The following is a 22,961-nucleotide window of genomic DNA, read 5'->3' as shown; positions in this document are numbered from 1 at the left end:
CTTCCCCCTCTTTCTCTGCCTGCTTGTGATCCCTCTATCTCTTTCAAATAAATAAACAAATAAAATCCTTAAAAAATAAAATAAATAAAATATTAAAAAAAAACTCTTAAATATAGGAAAGTTCACTCTAGGTAAAAATCTCCTTTTAATGTATAATACTATATAATTTATATAAATATATAAAAGTCAGAATATGAAATTTTCCATAAGGAAAAACAAAAGAAAGACTAGAATCATAGGGAAAGTAAAGATATTTTTCCCTTAAATTTTGCTTTATAAAATAGTGAGATTTGGCTAAGAAACGATTGATCTGGTATCATACTATAGAAATGGGGAAGAAGGCACATCAGTGGAACATCAGACCACATCTATGACGTGGTCTTAACGGCTTGGAAAGGGCAGTGCAAGATTGGGTGACTTTAGGTCTCCTACTTTGATTAGTATATTTGGAGTAGGTGGAAAGAAATGTAGCGAGTGTATGTATGTTGGTAGATATGTACACTTTGGTGGGCTTCCTTCGTTTTGTTTTTTGTAAAGATTTTTTTTAAGTAATCTCCACACCCACCTTGGGGCTGGAACTCACAACCCCAAGATCAAGGGCTGTAGCGCCAACCACTGAGCCAGCCAGGCGTCCTTGGTTTGTTTTTCAGTAAATCAGTTTCTTATGTGATACTTGAAATTATTAGTCATGCGTTCTTTTAATATGTATGTATCACTAATGTTACTACCTTATTTTGAATCACCAAATGTACTTCTTACATATAACTTTATCAAAATATTTTATGCAAATAACAAAGGAAATTTAAAGGCTTATACAGAAAACTGAGCAGTTCCTTTTTTGCCCCTCCCCTTACCTCGTGTCTTTCATCAGAGGCAAGGCTTATTTCTCATTGTATTTACCTTTGTATTTCTAAATAATAATCATCCGCTAACTCTTGAAACTTCAGTCTTAGTTTATTTACTGACTTCCTGTTATGGTAGGTGAGAAATTTACTTTAATAACTCTCCTGCCCTTGCCTGCTTGTCAGTATCATCATTTGGGGAAGATTACTTAACAAAAAATTTTTAAAATCCATTTTCAGTCTTTTCATTTTTAGAGCAATATAAATATTATGTGCTGAGTCAAAGTTTGGAAGAATTCTGTGTATTGGGAGTCCGTAAGAGAGTGTCCCATCGAGAGCACTTACTGGTAACATGGGCCCTGAAGGGCCCTGTCTCTGCATGGATTCCCTTAGCACACTGAGTCAGGGACCCTGGAGCACTTCTCTCCTCACCACATTACACAGCTCCCTATGTGTTGTGTTTTTATCTGTGTGTTTGAAATCCAGTTCTTCTATGTAGAAAGAAGTTTAGCATTTCAGAGTATACATAGACATAGCATTGGAGGATGAATGGCCTAAGTAAGCTTGTGGGAAATGTGAAGATATTTTCTGAAAATACAGTTTGTAAAAATCTCTTCTTTCACATTCTTCACATATTTGTTTATACTGTGCCACAGTACAGATAATCTGTACAGATAATGTCTTTGTAATCACTTTGCTATAAAAGTCTTTGCTAGGAATGAGACACTCAGCATCCCTTTGTTATTGGCCTTATTATCTTTCTATCATCTTTATACAGTTTTCATCATTTTATTATTGAAGACCAGTTAATTGTTTTTCTTTGTGTCCCTTTTACTGAATACATGCTGTAATCCCTTTTAGAGGCCATCTTCCATCAAGAGATTACAAACTCATTTGAATTTAAGTGGCTTTCAAATTAATGCTGTTGTTTTCTTTTTTGTCTGTTACCCTTTATTTCGAGCACTTTTCTCCATAAGAAAATATTTAGTGACTACTGTCTCTTCGTAAAACAATTACACATATAATGAAGACCATTTGGAAGATAGAGAAAATAAGAAACTCATGATGTCTAGGGAAAACAGACATTCTTATATATATTCTTCTGGTCTGACTGTATATATGTGCACAGATTATGCCTCCTTCCAACATACACTACAGGAATACAGAGTTGAACTAGGTGGACATGGTACCTGCCATCATGAAACTATTACACTAGTTAACCAAGAATATAGTCAGCATAATAACATAATTTAATAATTATTTAATTATAATTTTGACAATTGCTTATGGTATAAGAGCACAAACAGTTTTAAGGAAGGGAGTAGCATTATCAAATTTGTGAGCAGATTTCATCACTTTAAAAAAAAAAATACTGACATAGTGTATAATAAAATGCCTCTGTAATATGCTATGTCTATACCAAAACCTAGTCTCCAATGTGTGTAAGTTTGTCAAATGCTATTTCTCCTTAGGTGATACAGAATTGTGGTTTAGTAGAATTGACTACTAATGTGAAGAATTCTTCTGCTTTTAACTTTAGTATGTATATGTTTTCATCTGAATCTTTCACTTCAGCTACTACTGAAGTGCTAAATTAGTGACATAAACTGCTTATAATGAATTTGCCCCTGACAGTACCATATAATGATTACAAGGTTAAGTAGATTTATTTTACAAATGCATGGAAATACTTTTCATATTCTAGGCTGTTTTAATTATTAACACAAGTCGTAGGTATAGTGCCCGATAATTTACATATATTACATCATTTATTCCTCAGAATAACCCAGTGAGAGAGGTGGTAACCTCTTTTACAGATGAAGAAATTAATTCAGAGAACTTAATTAACTTGTATTGAGTTACTGTTGTGAAGATAGTATTGAGATGTAATGCTTGGTTCCAAATAAAATTCATGCTTTTAATTTTCCTGGTATTATGCTCTGTCTTTGTATAGGAGGTATGAGTGGGAGGTAGGAGTGAGAAGTATACCCATTTCTTAAATGAGAAAATGGAGGTGTAGAAAAGGCTGAGATTTCAAGTACAGTAGAAAGGGAAATGAAGGAGTTGTTAACCTTTTCTTTCTGAACTTCATTTTTCCTGTCTATGTATAAAAAAGATTCATCTGTATCAAATTCTATCCTGAAATGTCCTATGGTGGTAGTATAACATGGCCAGTAGAGTGCATTCTGAATTTTCTGCCTGTACTTGGACTTCAGCTGGAGAAGCTCTGCTTTGAATGAAATGCATTCAAGTATAGCCAAGAGTTATAATACTGACCTACTTTGGGAATAAGATTTTGGGATTTTGCTTTACTTTTATTCTAGGTGAGATCATAAATCACTGCTCTATTATATTTTTCTGCAAAATGGAGTGTCAGGGTCCCTTTTTTCTGGTAATAATTAATGAGAATTAAGTTATGTAAGTATATATTGATCTTGAAGAGTGTTCCTAATAAAACCATGTGTTTGGTTTCTGTAAGTGGTTATGATGAAATTTTTTGTCTAAAGCATTTCAGCTGTAATAATATTTGAGTCTATGTGTAGATACTCATGCTTGGTATTTTTGGTAAACTAAAGAAAATAAATTTATATTATACAATGAGGGATTGTTATTAGACTAGTAGGAAATTTTGGTAGTTTGACATAGACCAAGTTATTATTTGTCTATCAGGAAACCTGAAAAATGAAAGGCTTTACTAATGATTTTAATGTTGATATGATATAAAACCAGTTTAGATGACCTATTAAGATCTGTGGAATTCTTTGATTTCTCAAGACTTTACTAAGGATGTCAAATTTTAGACACTGGCCTAGTTTTCTTAGTATCCGATTTTATCAGGCATAGACTACCGCAGATATTTAGGTTGCAGCAAACATTTTCGGTGACTCTGAAATGGAAAATTGTAATTATCTGAACCGGACCTTCTATTAGTGCTATTTTTACAAGGCTGCTCTACCTCTACAAATGTGCCTTCTAAATAACTGGTTTCTTATAGCCATACTCATCAATATTCCAGCACATTTAACTGCTGGTCTCTTTCTTCAGAAGACACATAATTCAACAAGAAGAGTAGTGAGTCATGCCACATCTTGTTTTCATAGGAACACCAAAGTTTAAGCATATGTCAGTGTTTGCTTTGGGGTAGGTTTCCCTAGAAAACAGGAGATCAGTGAGATGCTAAATTGCAATTTTATGTGACAGACAGCTGAAAACAAGGCCATGTGTGAAAGCAGCCAAACTCTTAGATGTTGTGCACGTCAAAACGGGAACAAAAATTACAGTGCAAGTTTAATTTCCTTAAATGTGGATCTCAACATTAATTGAGGTATGCAGGTCACCCACAGCCTTGGGTGTGGCCCATGAACATAGCTGCTAACTCTGATCTATACTTTTTATATTTTATTGCCATGTATGACTGGGTTTTTGGGTTGTAACCACTGATGTAAATGAGAGAGAAGGAAACACATTGGCCATACCATAACTTACCTGTTTTTGGCTTTGGCTATTTGCATCATAACTTTTTTGTTGTTGTTCCTTACAGAACTTTAGTACTTGGCAGTACTTTTGGAGAAAGTTTTATTGTGCTGGATTTCTTCTTGGGGATTGGAAACAGAGTTTGTTCTCTGGACAGTCTGCAATAGTTTCTTATCTATGTAGGCTCCCTTGCCAGTGACTGTGATGGTTTCAGAGGCATCTGAAGCACACACTGTCCCCCAGACGTTACCTCTGAAGGCAGGTACACATAATTGCATGCTGTGGTGAGCCTAGATGTTGTCCTTGTACCTTGGGTTCTGTAAAGTGCCTGAAGGGGAATTTAGAAAAGGAGAGTCATTGACTTTAACTCAGTAATTCAATACTTTCTCCTTCATCTAGCTTTTCAGAAACAAAGGTAGCCATCCCCTCGCCTGGGATTGTTTCTAGGTGAAAGAACTGTTCAGAAGACAAGTAGACTTGTCTTCATTTTCACTCTGGGGATTTAGGGATGATTCTATATATTGTGAGTGATTTGGAACACAGTTATCTTTCCCATTTCCCATTATCCCCAGTACGGTAGCCAAGAACTGACATTTTCTGAAATTAGACTGATGAGTTGTCTTTCACAAAACTATATTGTGTTTAATGTTAGGTTGTTTTCTCATAAAAGCCTGGATCCTGGAAGAAGATTATAGTTGTCATTTATGTTCAGTTTCCTGTTATGAGGGGTAATAAATATCATAGCTGACACTATAATAGTGTCTGTTTATTTGGCAAGTACTATTCTGAGCACCTTACAGACATTTATTTTGTCATTTATTTTTCACAGTAACCCCCTATAAGATAGATAAGTATTTTTACTATTCTTAATCTTAGAAGTGAGGAAGTGGAGAGCTTAAGTAACATACGCACTTAGTTAGACAGCTATTAAATTAGGAGCTAGGATTAGAATCTGGGCAATCTGCTTTTAACTCTGTGAAGTAGTGGACATTCTAGGGACTCTACTACTTGTCAAAGTGCATAGACTAATTTAGATGAATTTTAAAGATTTACCAGTGGTTTACTTGTCTTTAAGGTCAATGTTAGTGTTGGATTTAGTCTGTTCTGAGTCTCTTCTACCTTGTCATAGGTAATTATACATTCCTAGAGGGATAAAATAATTAGCTAATATAGATAGATATTCATAATATCTATGAAGAAGGTCACTGTATTATACAGACTGTGTTAGAGAGCTTTTCGTGTTCCCCTGAGCTTGAAGGGACCTTGTGGACCAGTTAGTCTAGGCTTCTCCTAGGAAAGAACCCTGTAACAATGAATGATAAAGCTCTTGTATGAACATCACCACCAGACAGCCCATTCCAGTTAGACAACTCTCATTAAGTGAAAGTCCTTTTAATTAAAATCTTACTGTTGGTATTCAGCAAGAACATTTTTAGAAAAGCGGCCAAAAGGTTAAATATCAGGATAGTTATGGAAGAAGAGAATCATTGTTAATTTAAAAGGAATCAGGAACTTTGATGCCAAAGCTATACAAGTACTTTTACACTTATGGTAAATAGTTTTGTTTTGTATTTTTCTTAAGATCACAGTATAGAGCACATTGTGTGTTTTTCTGTGGACTGATGCTGATCCTTTGTGAGATCTCAGAGGTCTCAGAGGTCTCAGAGATTCTCAGAGGTCTCTGTGAATCTAATAAAAAGAGAAAGTAAATATGATAGGAATCATTGATTCCTGTTCTCTAGAGATCTTTTAGGGAGTGCTTAGCACCAAGGAGAGGGAGATAGCAGATTCGAGAATGTGTTTTTCTCTCATTAAAGAGCCTAATATAGTTCAGATTATTTGTGTTAAGAGTTAGTACTTGCTGGAGAATGTCATTGTTGGAACAATACATATAGTAACCTAGGGTCAGCATTTCTGTTCTTCTCAGTGATTATAATTCTGTCAAATGCGAATTTAGTGAGATTGAACTTTACAGATAGGCCCTGGCTAAAGCCCCATGTTAATTATTGTTATTATTTTGTTTGTTTATTTTGCTCCTTTGAGCATATTATCGAATGCAGTGTTTTTCAGAAGTTAAAACTAGTTTAATATTGTTTTATGAATGAGTTGCTTCAATTCAGTGAGCCACTATTTGTGTGACCACTATTAACTAACCATTGTGTTTATTATATAACCTGTCAAACTTGCAGACCTTTGTTCTCTGGCTTTGAAGAAAGATTAGTGTTTCTCAAACAAAGGCTTATTTAAATGCATTTGGTTTTTCGAGTCAGGACCAGCATCTCCTTGCCCTCCCTTCTTTGTTTTGTAAATGAAATGCTCTAAGAACAGAATATATTTTAATGAATCGCACATAAAAGTATGTGTTTTATTGGTTCATATTTGGACCAGGTAGGTCATGATATAAAATATATTTCTGACTCTATATTGTGATAAAATGTTTTACACTGATGGTCTACACTACTTTATACACTCTTGGCAGTGCCCGGACACTGGTGCCAGTTTTAACTGTTTGTTCCTGGTCTACAACGAAATAAGTACTGAAATTGAGAATAAGCATTTAGAAATTTTTGAAGCAGTTTAACATTTGATCAGTGGATTTGTCCCATGGAAAGGTATAGACCAGTTTGGGTGTTACTGAACTGACACGATGAGTCAATGTATGTTGTGAGTTGTGTGCTGCTTTGAAGCAGTATTCAAGGATCATTTCCTGATGTATTAGATTTGACCAGTGGTGGAGGGAATTAATTCTCTCAGGACAATAAGCTTACCTTTTGGTAAAATAGGTAGACTGTGTTCCTAATTTGCTACAGTTTCAGATTTTCTTCCTTTCATAACAGAGGTCTTAGGGTGGAGAATATAATTTATAAGGTTTTATGTCATCTCTTTGTTTAAAAAAAAGTAACACTTTGTTAACATTGGGAAGCTTTGGAATTCTAATGTGTCCTAAATTTCACAAAATCTATTAAATTATTAATCAGAAATATAAGCAATAATGTTTTACTTTACAAAGAAAATTTAGTGTCTATAAATAAAGTTCCTTAATAAAGGAAAAATTGAATGCATTTTGGTCCTTTCTATGTGATGGTACATTGTGATAATTATGTGTTAATTACAAATAATAAAAGAACTTAATGAACACATTTATTTATTTTATTTTATTTTGATTTCATTTTATTTTAAAGTAGGCTACATGCCTAGCATGGAGCCCAGTGTGGGCTTAAACTCATGACTTTGAGATCAAGACCTGAGCTGAGATCAAGAGACAGACATTTAACTGACTGAGCCACCTAAGTGCCCCCAAATCAACAAATGTTTAAATGTTTGCTGGCTTTAAATTTTCCCTTTTTAGATTTGGATATTATTATCATATTAAATATTTTGAACTAATTTAATGAGATTCAGTGATGAGGATGTTGGACAAGATTCTACAGTGAACTGATAAATGTGGAATTGGGGTCTCATCTTAAAGTAATTAAATAAGAATAAACCTGACCTACCTATGACTAAAATAACCACTTTTGATCATTAATTTTTAAGTTCCTGGACTCTGAGTAACTACTTCCAGATTTTTAAAAGACCTAACCACACTCCAGAATATTTTTTGAGGGTTAAATAAATGGAAAAACCTAAGTTGAGATTATAAAGAATGAAAAGTTTTCATTCCTGTGCTCTCCACAAGACAGCAGACTGACTTTGTTTTCCTAATAAGGCTGTGCTAAATACTGGAATGCTTGTCCTCTTGAATTTTATTGAAATACCTAAAAATACCCACTTTATAAAAAAAAGGTTTGTAGTTTCATGTGTTTAGCCTAGACAGAAATAGAAAAAAGAGCTATATCTGGAAAAAGTTAATGACAAAATTATGCCTCCAGTATTAGTATAGGACAGAGAACGTATAAATGTGAACTTCAAAGAGCATTATCTTACAGTTGGGATGTATGAAGAACACATTAGGTATTTTGCTATCTTCCATTTGTATTTTGTTTGTCTCAATATATTTAAGATTTGGGGCAAGTTTTAGTCTCCCTTTCTTCCCCTTCTTTTAGGGTTAATAAGTAGGCTTATACTGTTCAAACATATATACAGGCTAATTTATTGCTCAACACTGTGTTTAGATTTAATCTTCTTTCATTTCCGATGTGGATTTAACTTTCTTACAAAATGAAGTGCTGTGTCCTGCTCACTTAGAGGAGTAGAAGACCAGGTTCTTTTATTGGCAAAAAGTAGTTCATGTACTCTGGCTCCCAGTGCTTTCTCTGGCTGTGCCCTCATTGTCCTAGCCTCAGTCTAGCCCCAAGGGCACATTCATGTCTCAGACACTTGACACTTGTCATTTTGTTGGTGTGGAGTTCCCTACTTCAAGTCCCTGCTCAGATTTCATCTCAGTTAGGGGGGCCTTGTCTGACTCCTTTACATAGAATAATATATACCTGTCCCTGTCTTGCTTTGCTAGACTCTGCTACACTTGTTACCGTGTGATATACTTGTTTTTAATTTGCCTCTCCCAAATAGAATGTAAGCTCTCTCAAAGTAGATAGTGTGTTTCATTTATTACTGTTGCCCTGCTGCCTGCAACAGCTTGGTGTGTTAGGGGCTCCAATGAATATTTGTGGAATTAATTAATAAATTAATGAAATAAACTAAGGAAGTTGTAACACAGGTATTGTCCATGAACTTGAAGTGACATTGGGTATAGGACATATTGGTCAGGAATGAGAAGGTGTTTGGTTAAAATAACCTGTGGTAATATAGAAAGCCATACTAATAACAAATCTGGTGGTTAACAGGAACTAGACTCTGACCATAACATAATGGTATGTGTGTATGTATGTGTGTATTTGCTTGTTTATTAAAAAATTAAGGGCTGACTCAAAAAGAATTGAATACTATCAAAAATGTATTAGTCAATGACTAAGTATGTATGTGGGTATATTCATGTATGTAGGTATATATATTCAGTGCCCTGGTGTATATATGAATATGTAGCCAAAACCTCATTGAAAAGATACCATCATGGTTATTTCTGTAATCTTAGATGCTCAGAATACACCACTCTATCACAGGGATAGGTCAGACCTGTAGTCTGATTCATTCTGGATTATTGGTAGCATATCACCATTGATAGTTGTAATGGGAAGACTATGATGCGTGTTCGTATATTTTCCCAAGATTGTGAAGAAGACAAAATAGAAACATGTAGTTCTTGACATATGCACAGGAAGATCTTGTGATGTGGTATTTTGGAATCCACACTGCCAATAACTTCAGAAGCTGGTTGCAATTTTGAGTACAATACTCAGTTTGTCATCATAGATGATGTTCATTAAGGAGCTTCTAGCTCCATCTTGCTGGAAAATAAAGTTATTAGACAATTCTTATTGCTATGGGGAAAAATACGCTTCTTCTCTGGAAAAAATATGGAAGAATAGATTGGAGGCTCTATAATCTAAAAAGGCAGAGAGTTAGAGCTGTTTATAAAGCCTGTGGAGAACTTGTGTTCTTTCTTATGCTCAAATCTTGGTTCTCCCATTTCCAAATTCTAAATTGTGGCCAAATTCTTTAACTCATTTAATCTTCTGTTTCCTATAATTAAAATGAGAATAGTATTACTCTCTCAGGAAGAATAGGTGAGCTAATTTATGTAATGGGCCAAGTGAAATTTTTGGCATTTGTTGATACTCAGCAAGTGGTATTTTTTCATCCATTTCTAATTTGTTGTTGTTTTCTCTTGAAACGTATCCTGGTAGATAATTCAGTTTGATTATAACAGTATATAATAAAAGACAAAATAATTTCTAGAACTCAAGGGTCAAACCTTCTGTATAAGGAGTAGGAAAGTAGTATCTATTACTGCTGACTTTGTATCAATTGCAAAGGTGTGTATTTATGACCCCGTTTTATCCTGGAAACAATTCCTCAAGGGAAGGACTATCATCCTTGTTGTATCAACAAAGAAACTATAGAGTAGCTGATTTATTTTTCGGTAACCTAGACTTGCAAACTTCATTTAGCTATTTCTCCTATTTCTCAAAGAATTCCTCTATCAATGAAGATTTTGATAAGAGAAAGCCTGAATATGAAAGGGAGGCTCTCTCTGTCTTTTTTGGGCTTTAAGCTTTTCTTAAAAGGAAGAGAAAAAAAAGTAAGTAAAGATTAAGCTTATGAATTGTGCCTGCTTTTATATATATATATATATATATATATATATATATACACACACACACACACACACATATATATATATTTTTTTTTTCTTTTTTAATTTTTTATTTGAGAGATTGAGCAAGAGAGAGCAGGAGAAGGGGGAGGGGCAGAGGGAGAAGCAGATTCCCCGCCAAGCAGGGGATTCCACAAAGGGCTGGGCCCCAGGACCATGAGATTGTGACCTGAGCCAAAGGCAGACACTTAACCAACTGAGCCACCCAGGCACCCCAAGAAGCTATATTAAATAGAAGTGATGTGCACTGTGCTCAAAGAAAGATACAGACCTGGTAGGTTTTCAGACAATGCAACTCTGTTATCAGTTGTTTGTTTATATAGGTCCTGAAAGTATTACCATCCATGCCTGATGTGAAATAAAGTATAGAGTTTTGTGGAGAAGAGTGGGAAAGAAGGAAATTATACTTTTCAGCTTCCCTTACAGAAATACATGGTGCATCCTTTTTAGTTGCTCCTTTAGAATTTTTTCTTTAGTTGTATTACTAATAGTACCATTTACAATATGTAGAAGAAGATGAGAGAGGTTTTTAGTAGCCTTTATCATGTATTAGCAAATGATCTGAGGTGTTGAGTAGTGGAGTTAAAAATAGTGCTTAAAATGTCATTTTTAATCCAATAACATTATCTCTGTCTCTTCACCAAGCTTCAGTATCAGTTTTATGTGGTGTGAATTTTATTTGAATGGGTAATTTGGAAGTTTAGATGGGTCACTCAGTTACCAGTAGAGGGATTAAAAGGCATTGACAAATTGTGCCCAGCAACCACAGAAAGAATGATGAGAAGCTAAACTCTGATTTCTTGTACCTGTCAGTGTCTAACAAATTGTAATTAGGATTTTTTTATTATGCAGAATAATTGTGAGGCTTAGAGTCCAAAAGAGCCACGCTCATATAGGATTATTTCCTAGAAGGTTTGTTATAATCAAAACCGTAAAATGATCGACACCAGACGTTGGCCACATTTAGCTCCCTACCTGTTTATATGAATAAAGTTTTATTGGAACACAGGCAGGCTTACTCGCTTACATTTGTATCATCCTTCTTGTTCTAATGACAGACCTTTAAATAATTAAATTGAGATCCCATGACCCACAAAACCTAAAGTAGTGACTAGCCCTTATAGTAAAGTTTGCCATTCCTTAACAATGGGGTTTATAAAATAGATTCCGTATTTAAAACTTCTACTGAAAAAGAATTTTACCAATAATAAGATTGCATTATCCTGAACTTTGAAGTTCCTTTTATTTAAACTTGAGCATATCTAAAATATTACATAATTTCTTTGACATTCTTCTTGGTAAAGTTCTTTTATAAATACTAGTTAGAAAAATGCATATCCTCTTTCCTTCAGTGGTTCTGAGGTTATTTTGAGTGTGGACATGAGGCAGAATGGACAGACCTAATATTCCCTGTTAAAAATGTTGTTGTGGAAGTAAACGTTGAGTAAAACAACAACAACAACAAAACTTCTTTCATCTAGAATCAAGTAGAAAAATGTGAAATTTTGCATTCATCAGTGTATGAAGCTATCTTATTTATTGACTTCTTATCAGCCTCCTTCATTAGAATGTAGATTTCATGCAGGGAACTTTGCCTTGTTCACTACTGTATCCCCTTTAGCTGGAAAGTGCCTGCGGTTCAGTACGTACTGATGACGGGCGGAGGAAAGGGTGATCTCAAGTGAAAGATGTCAAGTAACACATAAATCTGTCACCAAAACTAGTTATTCGAATTGATGAGTATTCAGTTTGCGTTTCTGAAGGTCTTAATAAGCACTGAATTTGTGAACTTCAACCATAAGATAGAAAGCCACAACCATGAGAAGAAATATTTCTTAATCTCTTGGCTCCTTCTGGGTGAGTTGGCAATATTAGAGGGAGGAAACTGTGGACGCTGGCATTAAACTTGGCATTAGCAGTCCAAATTGTTTAATATTTCTGGACTTTATTTTTGAGCTTAAGCAATGTATTGTATATAAGGCCTTTAATTCAGTGTCGAGTTCCTGGTAAGGCCCCAGTAAATGATAATGTAGCATAATGCTGATGCGCATACTGTCATTTTTTACATAATGGGAATTACTTGATCATTTTAAATTTGCCTAATGTTCTCTATTCTCCCCCCACCTGCAAACCTCCACTCTGCCCCTAACAAGTGTCGCATGCAGGTCAGGCAAGCTCAGTAGAAGTCCTTTCCTTCTTTCCTTCCACTTTTCCTCCCACCCTCCCTCTTCTGTCGGTCTCTGGCTTGATTTAGAATTGGTTGATGACAGTTTCTTCTCAAACCCCATCAACTGCTATGACCATCTAAGAAGGATCTTAAAACAGAAGGCCCTCATCCTTATGTATGGAAGTAATTATCAAGTGGCATCTCTTTTTACTGGATTTACCATAGCCCCCCTCACCCCCACCCCGTTTCAAGCCAAGCCCATGCAGAAGGGGTCTCAGGTACCCAGATGGGCTAGAGCAGTTCCCTTGCTTCTGTGTTCTTCCCTTCTTTCTCTCACTGTTCAGAATCTGTCCAGCTTTGGGTTCTTTCTCCCTTTTGGAAGGAAGAAAAAGTACTGTATTAACAGTCCCCAAAGGTAAGATAGAAAAGAGTGAGAGAGAAATCAGAAGTGAGACTATGTGTATGGGGTGAGCACAGTCTTTTAATAGCTAAAAGGTATTATAAGTTTTTTGTACTTTATTTAGAGAAAATTTAATCCTTACAGATATTCTCAAATTGTTTAGAAAAAAGCACGAATACATTGCCATAAGTGATTGAAATGTTTAAGGTTTGAGTTTGCAGTAGAGTAGACCGACTGGAAGTACAATAAAATATGGGGAAATTGTTTAAGGAGACATCCCTCTACACACTTGAGCGCTCACTTTTTCCCTCTGGAGTTGCTTTGTTATTGCAAATTGACAACTTTGCAATTAAAGTGATTAATGATGTACCCTAGTGTTTATGGGTCTTGAGGTCAGTGAGCCCAAAGATGGCCATGCTGTGGGAAACTTAGATAGAGCTCATCTCACAGAAGAGGAACTTAAAAATCCTCCTGTTTTCTGTATGATTGCTTATGAGTTAAGCATATTAGATATGGTTGAAGGAGTCACCAAGACATAATGAGTAATGTGAATAATCTTTATCAGTCTAGTTCTGTTGCTTAGCTCCTCATTCTTAAACACCAGTGTGAACATTTATTGGATACTTTTTTTTTAACTAAAGAGCACATTATTTTATAAAACAGTATTAGAAAAATGCATTAATTCAGTTTATAACTTAAATATAACACCATTCATAGGGTGTCCATAAGATGCAGTTTTATTTGATTCCTTTGAACCTAATCCCTGATAGAGCTATTGCTTATTTATGGCATTATTTTTCCTATACATTATTCTAACCAGGGCATCACAATTCTAGTTTCTAATAAAATCCATTATAACATAGAAATAGTTCAGCTGTGTAGCCAGAAGTTCTCAAACTGGTTGCAGTGCACCAGGGATTGTTATTTTGGATGCTGCTCTCCCAAAAATCAATCAACTTTCAAAGTAGATTGTTCTAGCCACACTGATGGCTTTGTTCTTTGAATTCCATGAGCTGAGGAGAGTACTGGGCCAGGGCACTAGTCTCTCACCATCATGGCTTAGTCCTGTACAGTGGCTTCACACTATGAGAAGAGAGAACAATAAGCAAATTGTTGAGTCCATGGCACTAAGCCATTTCCAGGATCTCTGCTGGTTTGAAACACACACTACATAAAAGTGACTTGTGATGATCACTGTGGTTGAAATGGAGATATATTACCCTGTTGTGTATTTCCCAGGATTTGGAGAGAAAAATGGAATAATTTTTAATAATTATACCTCAGTTTTTAAAACTGCTTATCTATTTAAACGTCTTTTAAAAATGATTCACTTTGAAGTAATCTCTGACATTTCTAAAGTAAAGGAGCAGATGATCAGTATAATTTTTTTTTTTTTAAAGAAAGACAACTGTAAAAATCTCAATTTTGAGAAATAGTTTTTCTTATTCATATATTAGGATTTTCTCCTCGGAATATAGGAAATACATTTTTCAGTTTGGTGAAGAAAATAGGATTTTCCTCCCTTCAACAGTGATTAAATTATTCTAATAACCTTTGGGTAGCTTATTTAAACACAGTTGAAGAAAGCACTAGTTTGATAAAGAATATATTCGGTATGACAAAAGGTTTTGAGGATTATATGGATTATAATATTTCTTTTCCTTTATTTTAGCCACTTGCAGGAGGCTTAAGTAAACATTTCAGACTTACAAAGATTTACTTTCTTTACTGTTTCTTTAAAATAGCATTTCCCAGAGGGTTTTTTCCTTCTCTAACTCCAGTCTTGAGAAAGGTTTCCTAAATAAATAAGCATTCTAAATACATTAGTATGCCATACTTCAAAGGGGTATGGACAACAGTCTGCAATATTTTTTTCTTTAGGCATTAAAGGCTCTGAGAAGTTCTGTGCCTAGCATATTTATCTAACTTAAGTATTACAGCTATCTTTGGTAACAGAATCTCTTTTTTTGTTTTGTGTTTTGAAAAGTTGCTTTCCGTGAAACATACTTTGAGAAATAGTTTTACTTGCCATAAAAAGAGCACATGTATGTTTTATAAAACAGAAAACACAAAAGAGAAAAAACAAATATTCATAGAGAGCCTTTAGTAAAATGTTAGTCTGTTTCCATCTACTTTTTCCATGCACTGACCATACTGGATATGCTATATTATATCTTCCTTTTTTCACTTATATCATAAAGTAGGCATGTTCTCATGCAATTTAGGATTCTTTCAAAGAATGGTTTTAATCATTACATTTTCCTATTGTGGTTTTATTGCAATTAACCATTCCCTCATTGTTGTTTATTTAAACTGTCGTTTCCAGTTTTTCACTATATAAGTTACATTGTAGGGAATGAATATCTTTATACATAAAGCCCTTTCCTTATTCCAGGTTGTTTCCTTATGATAGATTCCCAGCAGCTGATTATTATGTCAAAGGGTATGAGCTTTCTTCAAGGCTTACTTATTTATTTATTTACTTAATTTATTTATTTGACAGAGAGAGCACAAGTAGGCAGAGAGGCAGGCAGAGAAAGTGGGGGAAGCAGGCCCCCTGCTGAGCAGAGAGCCTGATGCAGGGGCTCCATTCCAGGACCCTGAGACCATGACCTGAGCCAAAGGCAGAGCTTAACCCATTGAGCCACCCAGCTGCCCCTCTTCAAGGCTTTTTATAAATAAATGCCAAATTATTTTTCAAGAGAGCTATATTAATATATAGTTTTTCCAGCAACATGCAGTCTCACAAACATTATGTATTAACTTTTAAAAAAACTACACACTTGAGAGCAAAAGGTGGTATATCTTATTTTGTTATTTTATAATAATTAATGAAGTTTGACTTTTTAAAAAACTAGTACCAATGCTGTTCATTAATTTTGCAAATTTCATTTGTCATGTATTTTAATTTCTCAAAGCACAGTAGTTTGTGTCATAAGAGTATGTAATTTTACTTAAATATACATGTAAGTTAAAATACACTTAAATATAAGATAAATACACTTAAATACTGATCTTATAAAAATGTAATTAATGCATGTTATGGGTACATATACTGTGTGTTAAAAAAAATTTGGAAAATTTTTCCAAATATTTTTAATGTGGACAGTTTGACTTCTCTACTAGAAAAAGCAAAACCACACTCTAAAATGAGGGCCATTTGAGGTGAGCCTGGGTGGTGAAGTTGGTTGAAGGTCTGCCTTCAGCTTGGGTCATGATCCTGGGGTCCTAGACTTGAGCCCCGCATAGGGCTCCTTGCTCAGTGGGGAGCTTGCTTCTCCCCTTTCCACTCCCTCTGCTTGTACTCTCTCTCTCTCTGTCAAATAAATAAATAAAATTTTTTTAAAAAGTCAAATTAAAAAAAAATTTAAAAAATAAAATGAGGGCCATTTTAAATAGAAGAGTTAAAAAAATTATGTGGCTTTGGGGAACCTTGGTGGCTCAGTGGGTTAAAGCCTCTGCCTTCAACTCAGGTCATGATCCCAGGATTCTGGGATCCAGCCCCACAATGGGCTCTCTGCCCGGCAGGGAGCCTGCTTCCCTCTCTCCCTCTGCCTGCCTCTCTGCTTACTTGTGATCTCTGTCAAATGAATAAATAAAATCTTTTTAAAAAATTATATGGCTTAAATTATGAACGCCTATAAATTTTCAGAGGTCAGATGAATACTTGCATGTCGTAACAAAATAACTTTAAGGAAATCTAAGTTTCAATGATTTTATGACTCATTTGGTGGTTATTTAAATATTTAAACCCAAGGAACTAATTTTTATTGCACTGAGTGCCAACTACTTTGACATTTCTTTATAAGTAAGTCTGTTTTTCCCCTACAAAATGATGTTTTGTTTTTAATGTTTAATGGACTTAATTCTGGGATTTTGAGGGTGTGTTATCCATTTTTTTTAAGATTATTTATTTATTTATTTGACAGACAGAGATCACAAGTAGGCAGAGAGGCAGGCAGAGAGAGGGGAAGGGAAGCAGGCTCCCTGCTGAGCAGAGAGTGGATGCTGTCCTCAATCCGAGGACCCTGGGATCATGACCTGAGCCGAAGGCAGAGGCTTTAACCCACTGAGCCACCCAGGCACCCCATTTTTTTTTTTTTTTTTCTGACTGCTTCTCTTAGTTCAGGTAGTTGCACTTGTGAGACTGTATCAGAAGGTAAGCAGGGCAAATAGATTCAAATTTCAGATTTTAAGTTCTTCTGTTAATTCAAGATTTCAAGCAGTACAGTATTTTTGTTGAGCTTTCAATGCATAAAGTATTTTAGGACTATTATTATTCTGTGCTTTCTCAACAAAGTCAGAGGTTGGATTCCAAAATTAAGTAAACTAACCATTCTGAGCTTCTTGTTGTTATTGTTGCTAACATTGGTTAAGAACTAACACCTAGGAAAAGCTAAGGGGTTTGTTTTCATGGACATAGGGATATATGCATTTTATTCTGTTTGGAAATTTGGTGACTGTTAAATATCAAGTTCTTTTTTATAAATTATTTTTATGTTGCTAGAAGAGTTCCATGTACCTTTAAGTGTGTCCAGATGAAAAAGAAAACCGCCCTATTATGGCAAACTTCCAATAATGTCTTGGGAGATTTTAATAAGTAGAACCTTTGTGATTACATTTCATTGTGAAATTTCAATGAAAGGAAGATTCCACTGTTCTGTACTTGAACTTGTTTCCTTTGCTTATTATAATAACCCTATAAGCTAAAAGAGAAATTGTCTATTTGAGAGTACACATGGAAAGTTATGCAACTTCAGAGTATAATTCTATATTGTGGTAACGGAATGTTAGCATCCATTGTAGCCTCTCATTAGGTCAGCCAATTATTCAGTTGGTTCTTGCCCTAACCAATTTAATTGTTACTGGAAAATTCAGTTGCTATTAAAAATGATCAGAGTTCATTATTATAGAGATCAAATATCCTATGGTAGTTTCTTTTGTTGGCGATCTGTTCTCTCTGTAAGTAAAATAATCTCATGGTTTGTAGCTTAAAATTGTTATCACTTATTTACCTACTATAGTTACATTTCTTGAATCTTTCACTTGATATCGCAGCCTGTATTATAAGAGGAGTCACATTGCTTCTTGCATTATTAAACATAATATGTACCTTAATACTGGGTAAATTATTAGAAGCTTTCCCAATCATTTAGTTACTATCCTTGACTGCCGGTAGTATATTGTAATATGTAAGAATTGTCAGCCAGCTGTATATCCTATGTAATTTACTTACTCTAAACTTTGAAATACCATCTGAAAAATGGGGATAAGGGTAGTTGCTACTTCGGTTATTTGTCATGATTATATGCAATAGTTGCTCCAAATCAATTATTGTTACTGTTAGTCCATGCTAACCAAAGAGAGAGTAATAATACCAAAAAAGCATATATCGAAAATACCTAATTTGAATTGGAAATTCGTTCTGTGCATGGAGTTTTGCCCTTCTTTCCTTGGTCTCTCCTTTCCACTCTTATTACTGATGACATATTGCATGCCAGGCACAGTGTTGGTATAGAGACACAAATGGGATATTGTCATTTCCTTCACTGAAATTATAGCCTAATAGAAGAACTTAAAGTTTAGTTTTAGCATAACAAATATATTACCTTGTACAAGCACTTAAGAATATAAACACAAAATAAATACTCATTCGGTGACTCCGTTCAACCAGAACTTACTATCTTCACAGAGACCCAATATCCTGTGGTCCTATTCTTGGACGTTAGAAGAAAAGGCAGAAATACCAGTGGAGATAGAGGTTCAGATTAGATTTCAGGAACCACTAAAGGATGAGAAAGTCATGTTTATTATACTTTTCAGTTTTGGGTGGAGAATAACCGTAACTGAAAGCTTAAACACATGTGCATGAGGAAGCACAATTGGTGTTTGTCTTTCTTCATTTGAGTGTGTAGAAAACTAATGAATATCCAGTGTGTAAGGGTATCGGTACTTGCAGCATTTGAGTTACAGGAGTTAATTAGTAGAGACGAATAGTCAAGACTATGAATTATGAAACTATAAATATTTAACATATTAAGGTATTTACTAATAAAATTATATTAATAAGTTATTTGCAAAAACTTATGTTTTTTTTCCCTTTTTTCTTTCTTTCTTTCTTTCTTTTTTTTTTTCCCTTCAGGGCATCTGCTACACCCAAGCCTGAGCCAGTTGCGGTGCAGAAGGTGTGTTTCTCATCTGGTATCACTAGGTACCACTTGATTGTCCCTCCTGAATCACTGTCATTTCCATTCTTTGTCTTAGGCCATACTGACAATTTATAGTTTCAATACAGTTTTCCTTACAGTTCTTTCCCTTTAAGGATTGTGGGGGGTGAGGGATGGAAATCAACACATTCCTAATTGACATCTGTAATTATACCCGTATTATTAAAACATGCTTTCTTTCGCCATATATTATCTAACTTTTATCCATATTTCTTACATTCACATTCACTTTTAATTTGTCTATGTTTATTCACATGTTTTAAAGAGAGTAAAAAAGTGGTTCCAGAAAATGAATATCACAAGTCTTTGATAACATTTTATTAGTAATATTAATAGGTTTTTAATTACATTTTCAGTATTCTAGATTAGGTTATTGGCAAGTACCTTTTTTCTCTCATATATATCTTCAAATTGTCCCAAACCATTTTTCATACACAGCTGGCTTATACTTTGGGGGGTTTTCTCCTTAATTTTATTTGTGCCTTTCCACTGAATTACTTATATTGATTTGCTGAGACATAAGTTACTTCCCTCCCCCCAGTTAGCTTTATTATTTCTACAAGATTAATTTAGATTACTTATTTTTTTCTTAAAATGAAACATAATAGGGCCACCTTTGTAGGTTTTTTAAAGAATTTGATTGTTTTTCTTTTGGGATGGTAGGGTGAGTAGGAATTTATTCTTGAATGTCACAGAAGCTTAACCTTTTGTTTTGTTTTGTTTTAAACTTCACACTTTCTTTGGGATAAGGATTTGCAAACACAAACTATGTTAATTTTAGGAGGAATTGATCTTTCTTAGTAATTAATTTTTCTTTGATAAACAGCAATAAAGAAACATCTAAGATCATTTTTTTAAATGTAACTATTAACTATTTTGGAAGAGGGAAATAATTTTTATTCCACCTCCAAAGAATATCTCAAAACATTCCAGAGAGAAGAAAAACAGGTGGATTTTTTAGATTTTTCTTTTAAGCAATATCTTTATTCAAAATAATCATTAGAATGTGCACATTTTTGAGTTAGATGAGAAAATGATCTTTTCCTTCTGTTTAAAAATTTTTTTTTATTAGAAGACTTAGAAATATGCTGTTTTTTTCTGCGTGTATCAAATAATTGTACTCTGGGGAGTAATTAAACATGTTTGAAAGATGAAATTATAATCCAGACTCTGGATATTCTAAAATAAATGTTTTGGTTAGCAATATTTTGTTTATTGTGGGGTATTTAAAATTTTTTTCCTTTTGGGAAATTAAAGTGTCTGTTGACACGATGGCATTTAGGCTTTTTGGTAGTTTTCCTACTCTAGTTCCTAGATATTTTGAAACTTCTTTCATTTTTATAAAAAAAAAAACTCATCGTGTGCATCTGTGTTGTGCATGTTGGGATCAGTTGGCATGCATGTTATGCTCATTGTTTTTATGTAGAAACAAGTAAAGTCGGGGCTGCTAACATGATTGTGTTTGTCTTTTTAAAAACTAGCTGTGTGTTTTTTTCAGTGAATCTATTTTGCATGTATTTGGTGTGTTTTTGTGTATGTTTATTTTTATTTTACATAGGGAGAACCTAAAGAAGTAGTTAAACCTGTGCCCATTACATCTCCTGCTGTGTCCAAAGTCACTTCCACAACCAACATGGCCTACAATAAGGCACCACGACCTTTTGGTTCTGTGTCTTCACCAAAAGTCACATCCATCCCATCACCATCGTCTGCCTTCACCCCAGCCCATGCGACCACTTCATCACATGCTTCCCCTCTACCCGTGGCTGCTGTCACTCCTCCCTCATTTGTTGCATCTGGACTGCATGCTAATGCCAATCTTAGTGCTGACCAGCATTCATCTGCACTGAGCGCTGGTAAACCTGCAGTTAATGTCCCACGGCAGCCCACAGTCACCACCGTGTGTTCCGAGACTGCTCAGGAGCTAGCAGAGGGGCAGAGAAGAGGATCCCAGGGTGACATTAAACAGCAAAATGGGTAGGTGGCCAAGGGTGCTTTCTGCTCTTATCAAAACTCTTCTTTCAGGCAATTTCCCGGAGATAATTTACCCCCACCCCCTCACCCCCCCGTCAGCAGTTCTTTGAAGGAAAGAAGATGAAATTTTATTTGCTTCATTAACATGTAGCTTTATATTATATACATGTAGCACTTTCTGCAAGGCAATTGTAGGTTAATCAAAACCTAAGTACTGCATTTTGACATGTTATGAACCATGTAACATACTACTCTAACTCTTTCTCCAAGTCCTGGTATAACATGGAGCAGCTGGCACTTATAATGCAAGACAGATCTTGAATCTTTCTTTCTCATTTTTTCCATCCTTTTATTAGTCACTGAAAGTTTAAACAGAGTGGTTACAGTTGTGTCAGCTTATGTATCTCATTCTAAGGAGAGAGGAAATGAGGAGCTTGTAAGAAGCTTTTTTTCTAGGAAGTAGTCTTAAGACAGAAAACAAATTTAGTTTTGACTCATGTCTACGTATGATGCATTAGCTTAGGTCAGATAGCCAGCAACATTCTTTTCAGATAAGCTTAAGCTAGAATTTAGTCTGTAAAAGCAAACAGTAATGACAGAACAATAGCATCGAAGGATACTTCACAAACATCAGAAACAAATTAGAGGATGTTTTCATTGTAAAGGTTTTTCTAAAATGTGAATAGGTTTATGGAAGTGGACACTAGATGTTTAATGTCAGTGGAAGTTTTGAAAATCTATTCCTTATTATTTTTTTCCTTTTTGAGGCATTTAAAAACATTGATTGACGTGCATTTTCAGCAGCTTCCTTTATAGATGGTCATCTTATTCTTTTTGGAATTATGTGACTATACTTGAAGGCAATGTCATTTTTGTAAAATCATTTTGATCACATTGATTTTGACAAAAATGTGCTTTAAAAGAAAAACAAAGGAAAATCATCTACATGCATGATTTTTTTTTAACCAGTGCCAGTTCCCAGGAAAATATAATTAAAATAATTGCGTGCATAGGTCCTTTCTGAGATAATCCCTTCCGAATGTTAATTCACGTAATGAAGGGGCTGTGCTTTCTGTAGCACCGCTGCCATGGCAACGTGGGGCTTTGAAAAGAAGGTGGCAGGGCTCCAGGCGGCTGCTGAGAGAAAGAGCAGGAGGTCTGGAAGAACAGCTACTGCTTGAACATACAGTTTTTGTGGTTGTGGGTGGCTTTTTAAAGTTTTGACGCATATATTGGGGAAAATTAGTGTCCTTCAAAGAACGTTATTTCTTCTTTTATTTGAGAAAGAGAAATAATATGTAGTGTTGAGGTGTGTTTGGTTGTGTTTTTTTGTATGTCTATTTCAAGACAATAGAATTTAGAGTGATCAAAGTGGATATTCTTAGAAGAAAGATGCTGCCTATCAAATTATTGGCCCCATAGAAAACTAAAAGCAGAAATTTAGTATGTTAATTAAATTACCATTTCAGTGTAAAAAAGTCCACTGGAAGAAGTGTCTGAACAAAAATATTTCTCCTTACATTTCTTGAAATTTTATAAAATGGTCTTCTTTTTCTTTTTTTTTTTTTTTTTTTAAGGAAAAAAATCCAACTTTACTGATTCATATAAGATAGTCTTCTTAGTGGAAACTTGTACAGGTAAAAGTAAATTGAGGTATGGA

General features: G+C 34.8%; 1 protein-coding gene across 11 annotated transcripts in view; it reads left to right on the top strand.

The window, feature by feature from the left end:
* The window catches only part of PDLIM5 (PDZ and LIM domain 5), a 208,762-nt gene that overhangs the window by 95,157 nt on the left and 90,644 nt on the right, over positions 1–22,961 (top strand). For 5 of the 11 annotated variants that reach the window (XM_032861419.1, XM_032861415.1, XM_032861474.1 and 2 more), the window contains exons 4-5: positions 19,243–19,285; positions 20,886–21,304. In XM_032861419.1, coding sequence (XP_032717310.1) covers positions 19,243–19,285; positions 20,886–21,304 — 462 coding nt within the window. The remainder of the gene's footprint in view (positions 1–19,242; positions 19,286–20,885; positions 21,305–22,961) is intronic. The other 6 variants (XM_032861436.1, XM_032861427.1, XM_032861423.1 and 3 more) reach the window with 2 other exon arrangements.

Source organism: Lontra canadensis, unplaced genomic scaffold, assembly GCF_010015895.1.
Source record: "Lontra canadensis isolate GAN:19392208 unplaced genomic scaffold, GSC_riverotter_1.0 scaffold1, whole genome shotgun sequence".
In the NCBI taxonomy this organism is placed as follows: Eukaryota; Metazoa; Chordata; class Mammalia; order Carnivora; family Mustelidae; genus Lontra; species Lontra canadensis.
The sequence above is the reverse complement of the archived record's forward strand: the minus strand, read 5'-3'. Positions and strand labels throughout refer to the sequence as shown.